This window comes from Silurus aristotelis (genome assembly GCF_946808225.1).
Source record: "Silurus aristotelis genome assembly, chromosome: 7".
NCBI classification, from domain to species: Eukaryota; Metazoa; Chordata; class Actinopteri; order Siluriformes; family Siluridae; genus Silurus; species Silurus aristotelis.
Window position 1 is genome coordinate 4,226,681 of NC_139580.1, and position 14,823 is coordinate 4,241,503.

The 14,823-nt window shown below is 41.2% G+C and overlaps 1 protein-coding gene across 4 annotated transcripts; it reads right to left on the bottom strand.

Moving 5' to 3' along the window:
• Nucleotides 1-99: 99 nt before the first annotated feature.
• oscp1a (organic solute carrier partner 1a) lies at nt 100-14,485 on the bottom strand. 4 transcript variants are annotated; one of them, XM_083547138.1, is made up of 11 exons: nt 14,189-14,485; nt 9,626-9,652; nt 9,240-9,394; nt 8,339-8,506; nt 7,589-7,669; nt 5,489-5,592; nt 2,696-2,824; nt 2,516-2,585; nt 2,209-2,357; nt 1,567-1,624; nt 100-942 (listed from the first exon to the last, which is right to left on the bottom strand). In XM_083547138.1, the coding sequence occupies exons 1-11, from the start codon at nt 14,298-14,300 to the stop codon at nt 835-837; spliced, it is 1,161 nt and encodes a 386-aa protein (XP_083403264.1). In that variant the 5' UTR covers nt 14,301-14,485; the 3' UTR covers nt 100-834. The 4 variants fall into 4 exon arrangements, with proteins under 4 accessions (XP_083403264.1, XP_083403265.1, XP_083403267.1 ...); XM_083547139.1 differs by having other exon boundaries at nt 2,209-2,354; nt 14,189-14,483; XM_083547141.1 differs by lacking the exon at nt 14,189-14,485 and adding an exon at nt 9,913-9,952.
• Nucleotides 14,486-14,823: the final 338 nt, after the last annotated feature.

A 14,823-nucleotide genomic window follows, 5' to 3' on the forward strand; every position in this document is an offset into this window, starting at 1 on the left:
GAACCGACTCCACCGTACAACAAGACAATAAACCCAAGCGTACATCCGAGCTCATTATCCAGTTGTCTGAAGTGATATCTATCATGGAACGGTCTGCCCAGTCACTGAACCTAAATCCTATTGAACTGCTCTGGGATGAACTGGAGCAGAAAGAAATCGCCCAACTACTGAAGAACACCTTTGGCCAGTTTTACACGAGGTGGCAAAGTATTTTAGCTGAAAGTTTAGAAATTACTTGTCCAAATGCCAAGAGAGTGTAAAGCTCTTATTCCTGTATTTATGAAAATAAAGTACATAACATAACTATCTGATTATTGTGGATATGACGTGTTGTTAGGTGAAACTTTACTGTATAACTCGAGTGAATTTATACAGTATTCTCTGTACAGTAGAGTCAAATGGCCCCAAAATGTGCTCCAGCAACAGCTTCTGGTAACGAAACGAAGCGACAGAAGAGGACAACTGGCGCGACAACTGTACAACAAATTCACGTCTTAACGTAAAGGAGATCAAGCAGAAGGTACAAGTAGTACAGCTAGAACTTGTACTGAAGAACCACAACTAGGGACATCAGCAGACTCGGAGGAATTTCAAGCTGAGGGATGGTTTAAACGCAGTATACAGTACACAAATTTTCATTTATTTTAATCTATTTGTTATTATATTAAACACTACATGTGTTTATTCAGAGTTTTTGTGCATGTTGTCTGTGATTTTGGTCAAATTTAAGGTTTATGAATTGAAGTATTGGTATTCAGGGCCCGTTTCTGCGGTTTTCCGTTTCTGGAACGTAACCCCCGTGATATCCGAGGAAATACTGTATTTCTTTGTGGTTTAGAGGTCGTCCATCATGGCCAGCAGATCTTCTCCTTTGTTGCTGAGTCTCTCATCTTGGTCCCGATCGGTGAACTGGGCAGCGATGTAAGTCAGCGCTGTGTCAGCCTGCAGGTAAACACAAAGCGCTTTAATACGCAGATTCAAAAACCTGTGTGTGTGTGTGTGTGTGTGTGTGTCTTATGTTAATTTCTCTATAAAGTCCCATGTCATAATTAAATGTGTCTTGTCAATTTGAGCCAAAGAATGTTGATTGCCAGGAGAACTCAGACTGAGAGTAACATTACTGAGAGTCTTTATGAAGCAGATTAGAGACATTAGAGTGTGAAGGTCAGGAGAGATCTCGTTTCTGCCTCGATCTCACACAGTGTTTAGGAGGAAATCATCTGCAAAGCGTGTAACATACCGACAATTACAGTCAGACGTTTAACAAAACACACACATCTGAGGGGTGTAAAGAAGAGAAGAGAAAAGAAAAGACAATGGGATTAAGGGAACAGAGGAGAAAAGCAGAGAAGGAAAGAAAGGGGGATATAGAAGAAGTGAAGATAAGAGAGAAAAGAATGAAAAGAGCAGGTTTTATAAACCCCATGTGACTGCAGTAATACTACTCCACCCATCCAGGAGACACACACACACACACACACACACACACACACACACACACACACACACACACAAACACACACACAGAGTAAATATGCAAATATGAAGCATGGCCTCAGGGTTCACCTTCACAGCCTGAATGTTCACCACACCAAACGCCTCATCTTTCCTGGAAAGCCTTTCCCTGTAGAGACACAGAGCTTCTCAAACACAGTGTACAAACATCACCCTCACCCCCCTTCCTCCTCCTCATCATTATCATCATCATCATCATCAATATCATCATTATAGTCATACATGATAACTACAAACATCTCCACTGATAATACATTTTATTAGCTTTCATAGATGCAATTGAAAATGTATATGCACTATAATTACATTATATCAAGAAAAGAGAAGTGGATAGAGGAGAAGATATGAGAAAAAAAGAGAGAAAGGGAGACAGGAGAAAAGATGAGGTGAGAAGAGAAAAAGAGAGGAGAAATGTACGAGGAAGATAATAGAGGAAATGTAAAAAAGAGGAGTAGAGAAGAGAAGGAAAAAATATGAGAAGAGATAAAAATGTAAGAGAGGAGATGTGAGAATAAAATAAGTGATGTGAAAAAATGAGAAGAGACGAGAAAGTAAGAACAAAATAAGAGAAGAGAAGAGTTTATAAATGTTTCTACACAGCAGATACACTGCAGGATACAGTACGTGCATCTGATCTCACATGAACATTGTGAAGCACATTGGCTGTAAGTCTGAGAGCTGATGTGTACTCACTCCTCATCTTCCTCCTGCTGTGAGGGAAACAGATTCACTCTCATCCCTCCATCATCACCAACAAAATTACAAACCTCCACCTGTCCCATCAGCTTAGCCAACAGGTTCAGCTCGGCTTTAGCCAGAGGGTTAGGATCATCTGTAACCTGCTCAACACACACACACACACACACACACACACACACACACACACACACACACACACACACACACACACACACACACACACACACACACACACACCAGTCATAAACGTGTAAATAATATGGCACCATATGAAACACTGTTGATGAAGCTAAACGTTCACCTGTTCGCTTCTACATGTGTGTTTGGAGCTTGCAGAGGTGTGTGTGTCCTCAGCTGAGCTCTCACCGTACCTGCATGAGCACAGGGTTTGTACATGAAAGGAACATAAAGGAGAACTCTATTCCACTCCACACTCACACACTACTTTTACAACTTATAATTCAGGTTTACTGCTGTTTACATGTTAGTGCCCAGACGTGTCACTCGGTCTCCAGACACATCGAATGAAGCGTCCCTCAAGGAGCTGGCGTAGCTGCCTCCGCTCACAAATTCACGCCGCCTCACCAACCTGCCTCGAATGTTAAAGTACCTGAGGCAGAAAAGATAGAGTAGTTAAATAGTGTATTGTGATTGGAAGTTCAGGTGTGATCTCAGAGGTAGGCATTTCATAATGACCTCAATGAGCTACATGGAGGATTTTTGAGTGTGGTGGAACTTATATAGTGAATACAGTGACTTTGATCAAATCAAGATAAATCTGATGAACTGGAGAAGAAACCGTTTTAATGAGAAAGAGAAAGAAGAATGGCACCAGGAGTTAACTCCAACAGCTTCAAGCTTGCTTGCTACCATTTAAGGATTATCTTTGTGTGGGAATGCTTTTGGGAAACTTGGTCATTATTGGATGTAATTTTTTTTTTAATCTAAAGATTATCTGAAAATTTTAGTTTAGCATTATGCAGATTGTGATTTTAAAACATTACATACAGGACTGAGATGATTCAGCACAGTGTCACCATTTTTACATAAATACTGCTTAATTAGACAATTGACAATGTCAGGCAGATATCTCATTCATGTTGATTTTTCCTTTCAAAATATTAGGAGAATGACATTCGACCTCTGCAACTGATGCAGAATGAAGCTACATGACTTCGACCTTTGTAGGTTCTCCCACCTCACCTCAATATGTTCCTTTCACTGGCTTTCTATAGCTGTCCACATCAGTTTTAAAAGACAAAACAGTCTCACCCTGCCCTACAACAAGCTCCATCCATCCTCCTACTACTACAACAAACTCCATCCATCCTCCTACTACTACAACAAGCTCCATCCATCCTCCTACCACTACAACAAGCTCCATCCATCCTCCTACTACTACAACAAGCTTCATTCATCCTCCTACCACTACAACAAGCTCCATCCATCCTCCTACTACTACAACAAACTCAATCCATCCTCCTACTACTACAACAAGCTCCATCCATCCTCCTACCACTACAACAAGCTCCATCCATCCTTCTACCACTACAACAAGCTCCATCCATCCTCCTACTACTACAACAAACTCCATCCATCCTCCTACTACAACAAGCTTCATCCATCCTCTACCACTACAACAAGCTCCATCCATCCTCCTACTACTACAACAAGCTCCATCCATCCTCCTCCTACTACAACAAGCTCCATCCATCCTCCTACTACTACAACAAGCTCCATCCATCCTCCTACTACTACAACAAGCTTCATCCATCCTCCTACTACAACAAGCTCCATCTATCCTCCTACCACTACAACAAGCTCCATCCATCCTCCTACCACTACAACAAGCTCCATCCATCCTCCTACCACTACAACAAGCTCCATCCATCCTCCTACCACTACAACAAGCTCCATCCATCCTCCTACCACTACAACAAGCTCCATCCATCCTCCTACTACTACAACAAGCTCCATCCATCCTCCTACCACTACAACAAGCTCCATCCATCCTCCTACTACTACAACAAGCTCCATCCATCCTCCTACCACTACAACAAGCTCCATCCATCCTCCTACTACTACAACAAGCTCCATCCATCCTCCTACTACTACAACAAGCTCCATCCATCCTTTACCACTACAACAAGCTCCATCCATCCTCCTACCACTACAACAAGCTCCATCCATCCTCCTACTACAACAAGCTCCATTCATCCTCTACCACTACAACAAGCTCCATCCATCCTCCTACTACTACAACAAGCTTCATCCATCCTCCTACTACTACAACAAGCTCCATCCATCCTCCTACCACTACAACAAGCTCCATCCATCCTCCTACTTCAACAAGCTCCATCCATCCTTTACCACTACAACAAGCTCCATCCATCCTCCTACTACTACAACAAGCTCCATCCATCCTCCTACTACAACAAGCTTCATCCATCCTCCTACTACTACAACAAGCTCCATCCATCCTCCTACTACTACAACAAGCTCCATCCATCCTCCTACTACTACAACAAGCTCCATCCATCCTCCTACTACAACAAGCTCCATCCATCCTCCTACCACTGCAACAAGCTCCATCCATCCTCCTACCACTGCAACAAGCTCCATCCATCCTCCTACTACTACAACAAGCTCCATCCATCCTTTACCACTACAACAAGCTCCATCCATCCTCCTACTACTACAACAAGCTCCATCCATCCTCCTACTACAACAAGCTTCATCCATCCTCCTCCTACTACAACAAGCTCCATCCATCCTCCTACTGCTACAACAAGCTCCATCCATCCTCCTACTACTACAACAAGCTTCATCCATCCTCCTACTACAACAAGCTCCATCCATCCTCCTACTACTACAACAAGCTCCATCCATCCTCCTACATAAAATAAAATAAGCCACACCCCCTATCCGAAGCTGATAGAACTAAGAGAAGCTGGAAGTAGCTTTTAGCTTTATAAAGTTGTATATTTTTATCTTGAACATTTGCAAAAGACCACATTTAAGACACTAACAAGGCCGAAGTGTGTGTGTGTGTGTGTGTGTGTGTGTGTGTGTGTGTGTGTGTGTGTGTGTGTGTGTGTGATGATTTAAACATGCAGTTGGAACAATGCTATGAACTCTATGGCACTATGAACATTTTAGAAAATTCTTTCAATGAAAAGAAACACCGCATGAAATATTATTTGTAGATAATGTAATACTGTATCTATGATAATGATTCACACACAGGGTAAAAGAAGTAGACAGAGAAGAAGACCTGATTAATCCTGGAACCTCAGAGCCATGAGGCACCGGCCCTGAATTTGGCATCACAAAAGTCCCATCCTCTTTCTGGAGATTCTCTTTCAGGAAAATTGAAACCTGGAAGAAGGAATCATATACAGTGAGGAAAATAAGTATTTGAACACCCTGCTATTTTGCAAGTTCTCCCACTTAGAAATCATGGAGGGGTCTAAAATTGTCATCGTAGGTGCATGTCCACTGTGAGAGACATAATCTAAAAAAAAAAAAATCCAGAAATCACAATGTATGATTTTTTAACTATTTATTTGTATGATACAGCTGCAAATAAGTATTTGAACACCTGAGAAAGTCAATGTTAATATTTGGTACAGTAGCCTTTGTTTGCAATTACAGAGGTCAAACGTTTCCTGTAGTTTTTCACCAGGTTTGCACACACTGCAGGAGGGATTTTGACCCACTTCTCCACACAGATCTTCTCTAGATCAGTCAGGTTTCTGGCCTGTCGCTGAGAAACACGGAGTTTGAGCTCCCTCCAAAAAGATTCTCTATTGGGTTTAGGTCTGGAGACTGGCTAGGCCACGCCAGAACCTTGATATGCTTCTTACAGAGCCACTCCTTGCTTATCCTGGCTGTGTGCTTTGGGTCATTGTCATGTTGGAAGACCCAGCCTCGACCCATCTTCAATGCTCTAACTGAGGGAAGGAGGTTGTTCCCCAAAATCTCGCAATACATGGCCCCGGTCATCCTCTCCTTAATACAGTGCAGTCGCCCTGACCCATGTGCAGAAAAACACCCCCAAAGCATGATGCTACCACCCCCATGCTTCACAGTAGGGATGGTGTTCTTGGGATAATACTTATCATTCTTCTTCCTTCAAACACGTTTAGTGGAATTATGACCCAAAAGTTCTATTTTGGTCTCATCTGACCACATGACTTTCTCCCATGACTCCTCTGGATCATCCAAATAGTCATTGACAAACTAAAGACGTGCCTGGACATGTGCTGGTTTAAGCAGGGGAACCTTCTGTGCCATGCATGATTTCGAACCATGACGTCTTAGTGTATTACCAACAGTAACCTTGGAAACGGTGGTCCCAGCTCTTTTCAGGTCATTGACCAGCTCCTTCTGTGTAGTTCTGGGCTGATTTCTCACCTTCCTTAGGATCATTGAGACCCCACGAGCTGAGATCTTGCATGGAGCCCCAGTCCGAGGGAGATTGACAGTCATGTTTAGCTTCTTCCATTTTCTAATGATTGCTCCAACAGTGGACCATTTTTCACCAAGCTGCTTGGCAATTTCCCTGTAGCACTTTCCAGCATTGTGGAGGTGTACAATTTTGTCTCTAGTGTCTTTGGTCTTGGCCATGTTTGTAGTTCGATTCTTACTGATTGTATGGGGTGGACAGGTGTCTTTATGCAGCTAACGACCTCAAACAGGTGCATCTAATTTAGGATAATGAATGTAGTGGAGGTGGACATTTTAAAGGCAGACTAACAGGTCTTTGAGGGTCAGAATTCTAGCTGATAGACAGGTGTTCAAATACTTATTTGCAGCTGTATCATACAAATAAATAGTTTAAAAATCATATATAGTGATTTCTGGATTTTTTTTTTTAGATTATGTCTCTCACAATGGACATGCACCTACGATGACAATTTCAGACCCCTCCATGATTTCTAAGTGGGAGATCTTGCAAAATAACAGGGTGTTCAAATACTTATTTTCCTCACTGTATATGATGTCCAGTGAACACATACATACATACATACACAATACATACACCAGTCTCCTGTACAGGTATAAAGGAGAAAATATATCAAATATTAAAATAATGTATAATATACTGTAATATGAGGAGCTTTAAAAGGACCTCCAACTTCTTTAATAGGGTTTGAACAAAACAAAAAACTAATATTTCCAAATACTTTGTGGTTTTATTCTGTTTCTTTTAGACTCCTTTAAAAAAAAGGAAAAATTTATTATATAGTTGCTTATTTGTTCTGAATTGTTTCCTTTTTTGTTAAAAATATATTATTCCAAAAAAGTTATTTAAAACAACCACTGACCATTTTTTAGCTTTTAAACAGACACTGTGTAAAACGAATCTCACCCTTATGTGAATGTCCTGAAAGAAAGCAAGGAGTGTCTGCCGTATGAGCTGAAACTCGCCGTCTGATAGAGGAGTGTACGTCTAAAACAAAATGAGAAAAAATACAACTATGATAGAAGTACAAAGGCTCATAAAGTAAAAGATCCCTAGTTATCCAGCTCCAAAAATATTTGGACACCTGACTTTTTTCAGCCGTATGGGTTTTTTCTCCAAACTCAAAGAGGAACACAACTGTATAGGATGTATTTATGCATGGTAGCACGAACTGAACTAGGAGACTCAAACCTGTTCCAGCATGAGTATGCACAAAGCCAGCTACATGAAGATATGCTTTACATGGGCTGGAAGATGTGGAAGATCTGCTATAGCGCTCTGACCTCGACCCTAATAAACCCCTTAAACACATTTGGGATAAATGTAAATGCTGACTGAACCCCAGGCCTCCTCACCTCACCTACCTGACTTTACTAACACCCTTGTGACTGAAAAAATCTCCACAAATCTTGAAATCTATTGGAACATCTTCCCATAAGTGTGGGGAGGATTATAACAACAAAAGGGGACACAATGTGCAATTGGAAGTTCTTAAAGCACACACAAATTTTATGTAAGGTCAGAAACATTAAACCATCATTAAAGATTTATTTGCAGTTTAAACCGTAGAAAAGTTCATTCTACATCCATCCATCCATCCATCCATCCTGAAACCAGGGAATTTCTAACAAATGTTGTGCGGTAAAAAGGTGGTACCTCTATGATGAAACGCTGTGCCTCGTTGACAGAGTTAATGAGGCGAAGATTGTCTTTAATGAGTCCCCGAACCCCGTCCATGTGGTTGAAGGAGACGAGGAGCAAATCTCTTGGCCGAGGACAGAGGACGATCTGGTACTTAAACGCCATTGTCATCAGATCATACAGCTGCACACACACACACATACACACACACACACACACGATATGGTCAAAAGTTTGTGGACACCAGCTTGGTAGTCCTATTTGAACATCTCGTTTCACATTGAGTCCCAATTTTACTGTTATATTAACTATTATATCCCATTTTTCTGGAGATGTTCCACTAGATTTTGGATTGTGCTTTTGAGGATTTTTTAAATCAGTTACAAGGGTGTTAGGTACTGATGTAGGTGAGATGAGGAGGCCTGGGGAGCAGTCAGTGTTCTAAATCATCCAAAAGGTGTTCAATAGGGTCAGGTCTCTTCCACTCTTCCACTCCATCCCATGTAAACTCTATTTTAATGGAGTTGGCTGTATGCTGGAACAGATTTGGGTCTCCTAGTTTTAGTGAAGTTAGACTTTCATGCTACTGCATCCAAAGATATTTTATAAAATTGTGTGCCTTCATGTTTGTGCTAACAATTTGGGGAAGAACCACATATGGGTGGAGAAGTCAGGTGTCCCAATACTTTTGTCGATATAGAGTATAGTTCTATAAGTACAGTAGGACCCCTGTATCCAGAGATGAATATGTGTTAGATTCCAACACGGGTAATTCTGGACATTTATAAATGATTTTGAAATATATATATAAAAAAATCTGGGATTGGGTTTTATGGGATTTATATCAAGACTGCTTCAAAACATTGCTTCCTCCATATCCACTCTCCTCGATCCCCTCCTTCCCCAGCCGCCCTACCCGGTCCATGCTGGTGGAGCTGAGCCTCATGATGGAGGTATGAGCCAGACGTGTGAGCAGGCAGCGCAGCGCTCTGTGTGAGTACACGTCCTGCGGCTGCATCGTCTCCTCTATAAATGCCTTACTGAACATCACGCCTACGATATCGTTCAGCACTACACACACACACACACACACACACACACACACACACACACACACACACACACACACACACACACACACACAGATTCAAATCAAAGACACAAAACACAGAGGACAAAAACGTATTTGCATACAAATGAGACTCAGTTAGCAAAAGTACTACTACTGTAATCTCAGGTGGATGATGAAGGTGCTATTTAGTGTGTAGGACACTGCTAATGTCAATCCTTACAGATCTTTACCTCGTTTCCTGTCCTCCTCTGACCAACCTGCAGGAGGGACAAGTAGCATGAGAGCATGATCTAGACCCATTCCTCATTCTCTATAAAAAACACCACACACTTTATTCACTTTATGGGTCTATGTTTAAACACAGGGTAGTCCAAAGTGTCAGGAGGCTAATCTAGCATTTACTCAAAGATCTTTAACACATCACTGGAACTGTGTGAAGTGCCTGCCGGATCCAAACGTTCCACCATCATCCCCATCCAGAAGAAACCAAAAATCACTGGACTTAACGACTACTGACCAATTGCCCTAACATCTGGGGTCATGAAGTCATTTGAGAGACTGGTGTTGGCTTATCTGAAGGACATCACTGGACCCTTGCTGGACCAGTGGACTGGACACACAGGAGAACATGGGACTGCACTTCATCCTGCAACACCTGAACAAACCGGGGACTTATCCTGTTTGTGGACTTCAACACCATCATCCCAACACTCCTCCACACCAAACTAACCCAAGCGCTCTGTTCCAAGCACTGGTGACCCACAGGGATGTGTTCTCTCCCCTCTGCTCTTCTCCCTGTAGACCAATAACTGCACCTCTACAGACCCTCTGTCACGCTCCTGAAGTGCAGACGACGCTACAGTCATCGGCCTCATTCCACTCGGTAGGTTAGCATTAACGTGTCAGATTAGCTTTCACTCAGTAGGTTAGCATTAACGTGTCAGATTAGCTTTCACTCAGTAGGTTAGCATTAAAGTGTCAGATTAGCTTTCACTCAGTAGGTTAGAATTAACGTGTCAGATTAGCTTCCACTCAGTAGGTTAGCATTAACGTGTCAGATTAGCTTTCACTCGGTAGGTTAGCATTAAAGTGTCAGATTAGCTTTCACTCAGTAGGTTAGAATTAACGTGTCAGATTAGCTTCCACTGAGTAGGTTATCATTAACGTGTCAGATCAGTTTCCACTGGGTAGGTTAGCATTAATCTGTCAGATTAGCTTTCATTCGGTAGGTTAGCATTAACGTGTCAGATTAGCTCTCACTCGGTAAATTAACATTAACGTGTCAGATTAGCTTCCACTAAATAGGTTAACATTAACGTGTCAGATTAGCTTCCACTCAGTAGGTTAGCATTAACGTGTCAGATTAGCTTTCACTCAGTAGGTTAGCATTAACGTGTCAGATTAGCTTTCACTCAGTAGGTTAGCATTAACGTGTCAGATTAGCTTCCACTGAGTAGGTTAGCATTAACGTGTCAGATTAGTTTCCACTCGGTAGGTTAGCCTTAATCTGTCAGATTAGCTTTCATTCGGTAGGTTAGAATTAACGTGTCAGATTAGCTTTCACTCGGTAGGTTAGCATTAACGTGTCAGATTAGCTTCCACTAAATAGGTTAACATTACCGTGTCAGATTAGCTTCCACTCAGTAGGTTAGCATTAACTGGTCAGATTAGCTTCCACTCAGTAGGTTAACATTAACGTGTCAGATTAGCTTCCACTCAGTAGGTTAGCATTAACTGGTCAGATTAGCTTCCACTCAGTAGGTTAGCATTAACGTGTCAGATTAGCTTCCACTCGGTAGGTTAGCATTAACGTGTCATATTAGCTTCCACTCGGTAGGTTAGCATTAACGTGTCAGATTAGCTTTCACTCGGTAGGTTAGCATTAACGAGTCAGATCAGCTTTCACTCAGTAGGTTAGCATTAAAGTGTCAGATTAGCTTTCACTCAGTAGGTTAGAATTAACGTGTCAGATTAGCTTCCACTGAGTAGGTTATCATTAACGTGTCAGATCAGTTTCCACTGGGTAGGTTAGCATTAATCTGTCAGATTAGCTTTCATTCGGTAGGTTAGCATTAACGTGTCAGATTAGCTCTCACTCGGTAAATTAGCATTAACGTGTCAGATTAGCTTCCACTAAATAGGTTAACATTAACGTGTCAGATTAGCTTCCACTCAGTAGGTTAGCATTAACGTGTCAGATTAGCTTTCACTCAGTAGGTTAGCATTAACGTGTCAGATTAGCTTTCACTCAGTAGGTTAGCATTAACGTGTCAGATTAGCTTCCACTGAGTAGGTTAGCATTAACGTGTCAGATTAGTTTCCACTCGGTAGGTTAGCCTTAATCTGTCAGATTAGCTTTCATTCGGTAGGTTAGAATTAACGTGTCAGATTAGCTTTCACTCGGTAGGTTAGCATTAACGTGTCAGATTAGCTTCCACTAAATAGGTTAACATTAAAGTGTCAGATTAGCTTTCACTCAGTAGGTTAGCATTAACTGGTCAGATTAGCTTCCACTCAGTAGGTTAGCATTAACGTGTCAGATTAGCTTCCACTTGGTAGGTTAGCATTAACGTGTCATATTAGCTTCCACTCGGTAGGTTAGCATTAACGTGTCAGATTAGCTTTCACTCGGTAGGTTAGCATTAACGAGTCAGATCAGCTTTCACTCAGTAGGTTAGCATTAAAGTGTCAGATTAGCTTTCACTCAGTAGGTTAGAATTAACGTGTCAGATTAGCTTCCACTGAGTAGGTTAGCATTAACGTGTCAGATCAGTTTCCACTCGGTAGGTTAGAATTAACGTGTCAGATTAGCTTCCACTGAGTAGGTTAGCATTAACGTGTCAGATCAGTTTCCACTCGGTAGGTTAGCATTAACGTGTCAGATTAGCTTCCACTCGGTAGGTTAGCATTAACGTGTCAGATCAGTTTCCACTCGATAGGTTAGCATTAACGTGTCAGATTAGCTTCCACTCGGTAGGTTAGCATTAACGTGTCAGATTAGCTTCCACTAAATAGGTTAACATTAACGTGTCAGAATAGCTTCCACTCAGTAGGTTAGCATTAACGTGTCAGATCAGTTTCCACTCGGTAGGTTAGCATTAACGTGTCAGATCAGCTTCCACTCGGTAGGTTAGCATTAACGTGTCAGATTAGCTTTCATTTGGTAGGTTAGCATTAACGTGTCAGATTAGCTTCCACTCAGTAGGTTAGCATTAGCGTGTCAGATTAGCTTTCATTTGGTAGGTTAGCATTAACGTGTCAGATTAGCTTCCACTCAGTAGGTTAGCATTAACGTGTCAGATTAGCTTCCACTGAGTAGGTTAGCATTAACGTGTCAGATTAGTTTCCACTCGGTAGGTTAGCATTAATCTGTCAGATTAGCTTTCATTCGGTAGGTTAGCATTAACGTGTCAGATTAGCTTCCACTAAATAGGTTAACATTAACGTGTCAGATTAGCTTTCACTCTGTAGGTTAGCATTAACGTGTCATATTAGCTTCCACTAAATAGGTTAACATTAACGTGTCAGATTAGCTTTCACTCGGTAGGTTAGCATTAACGTGTCAGATTAGCTTTCACTCGGTAGGTTAGCATTAACGTGTCAGATTAGCTTCCACTAAATAGGTTAACATTAACGTGTCAGATTAGCTTTCACTCAGTAGGTTAGCATTAACGTGTCAGATTAGCTTTCACTCGGTAGGTTAGCATTAACGTGTCAGATTAGCTTCCACTAAATAGGTTCACATTAACGTGTCATATTAGCTTCCACTCGGTAGGTTAGCATTAACGTGTCATATTAGCTTCCACTCGGTAGGTTAGCATTAACGTGTCAGATTAGCTTCCACTCAGTAGGTTAGCATTAACATGTCAGATTAGCTTTCACTCGGTAGGTTAGCATTAACGTGTCAGATTAGCTTCCACTCGGTAGGTTAGCATTAACGTGTCAGATTAGCTTTCACTCGGTAGGTTAGCATTAACGTGTCAGATTAGCTTCCACTCAGTAGGTTAGCATTAACGTGTCAGATTAGCTTTCACTCGGTAGGTTAGCATTAACGTGTCAGATTAGCTTCCACTGAGTAGGTTAGCATTAACGTGTCAGATTAGCTTTCACTCGGTAGGTTAGCATTAACGTGTTAGATTAGCTTCCACTCGGTAGGTTAGCATTAACGTGTCAGATTAGCTTTCCCTCAGTAGGTTAGCATTAACGTGTCAGATTAGCTTTCCCTCAGTAGGTTAGCATTAACGTGTCAGATTAGCTTTCCCTCAGTAGGTTAGCATTAACGTGTTAGATTAGCTTCCACTCGGTAGGTTAGCATTAACGTGTCAGATTAGCTTTCCCTCAGTAGGTTAGCATTAACGTGTCAGATTAGCTTTCCCTCAGTAGGTTAGCATTAACGTGTCAGATTAGCTTTCCCTCAGTAGGTTAGCATTAATCTAACCTGTTAAAGCTAACCTGCTAAATGAAAGCTAACACAGCTGTATTATTTGCCTACACTTCCTGCGCACATTTGCTGGAAGTGAACACACCAAACCAGAGCCTTCAGATCAGTTTCATTCAGAAATTCCCCCCTTTTTTTTTTATGTAATATGAGAATCATTGAACACTAACTGAGAGGTGCTGCTGGAGTGTGGGAATAAAATAAATACTAACATTTTAGAAGAAATATTATATATATATATTTAAATAGGGAAAATAGGGAGACACTAATCCACCTATTAATGGGGAATTCTGTACATTTCTCTTAATGTGAGCAGGGATTTATTTTTAAAGGAGGGGAACTAATACTAAATTACCTTTCTGTATTTTATCATCTGTTTGATTCTGAGCTCGGAGTCTCTGGTCCAGAATATAAAGCATTTCTCCTCCCAGATTTATTATCAGTAAAGGCAGAGTCCTCAAAGACATGGTGGAGGATTAGAACCAGTTTACAGCTCAACAAAGTCCTTTCTTTCTTTTCTTATATATGTTTATTTATGTCCTCCTAAAACCTATTTGAACTAGTCTTTAAAAACAATCTGAATGTGCATCTAAAGCGTTTCCCTTTTTAACTGTAAAAAAAGAAAACAAATTAAATGGTATTAGACACACTATCAATATCAAAAGTGTCATTACAAACCGCGTCTGCAAGAGGGCGCTGTTTTAATGGTTCTTTTTCGTTGGCTCGAAGAGGCTGCATTTTACCTGCAAAGTGGTATTATTGACACCTAGCGGACTGTCTGCGCTACTACACGAGTAAAAAAAAAAAAAAAAAAAAAGTGTTTTTGCCAAGTGCTCGTCATACTCCACATACATACCCAAAGGGAAGTTAAGGTTGTGTAAGTAACATAATTCCTCAGTAAATACAGAAATATATAGCAAATAACAAGTTTTATAATAGGACTGAAAAGTATACAGAAGGCTGTAATGCATTGTACAGAAGAACAGAATG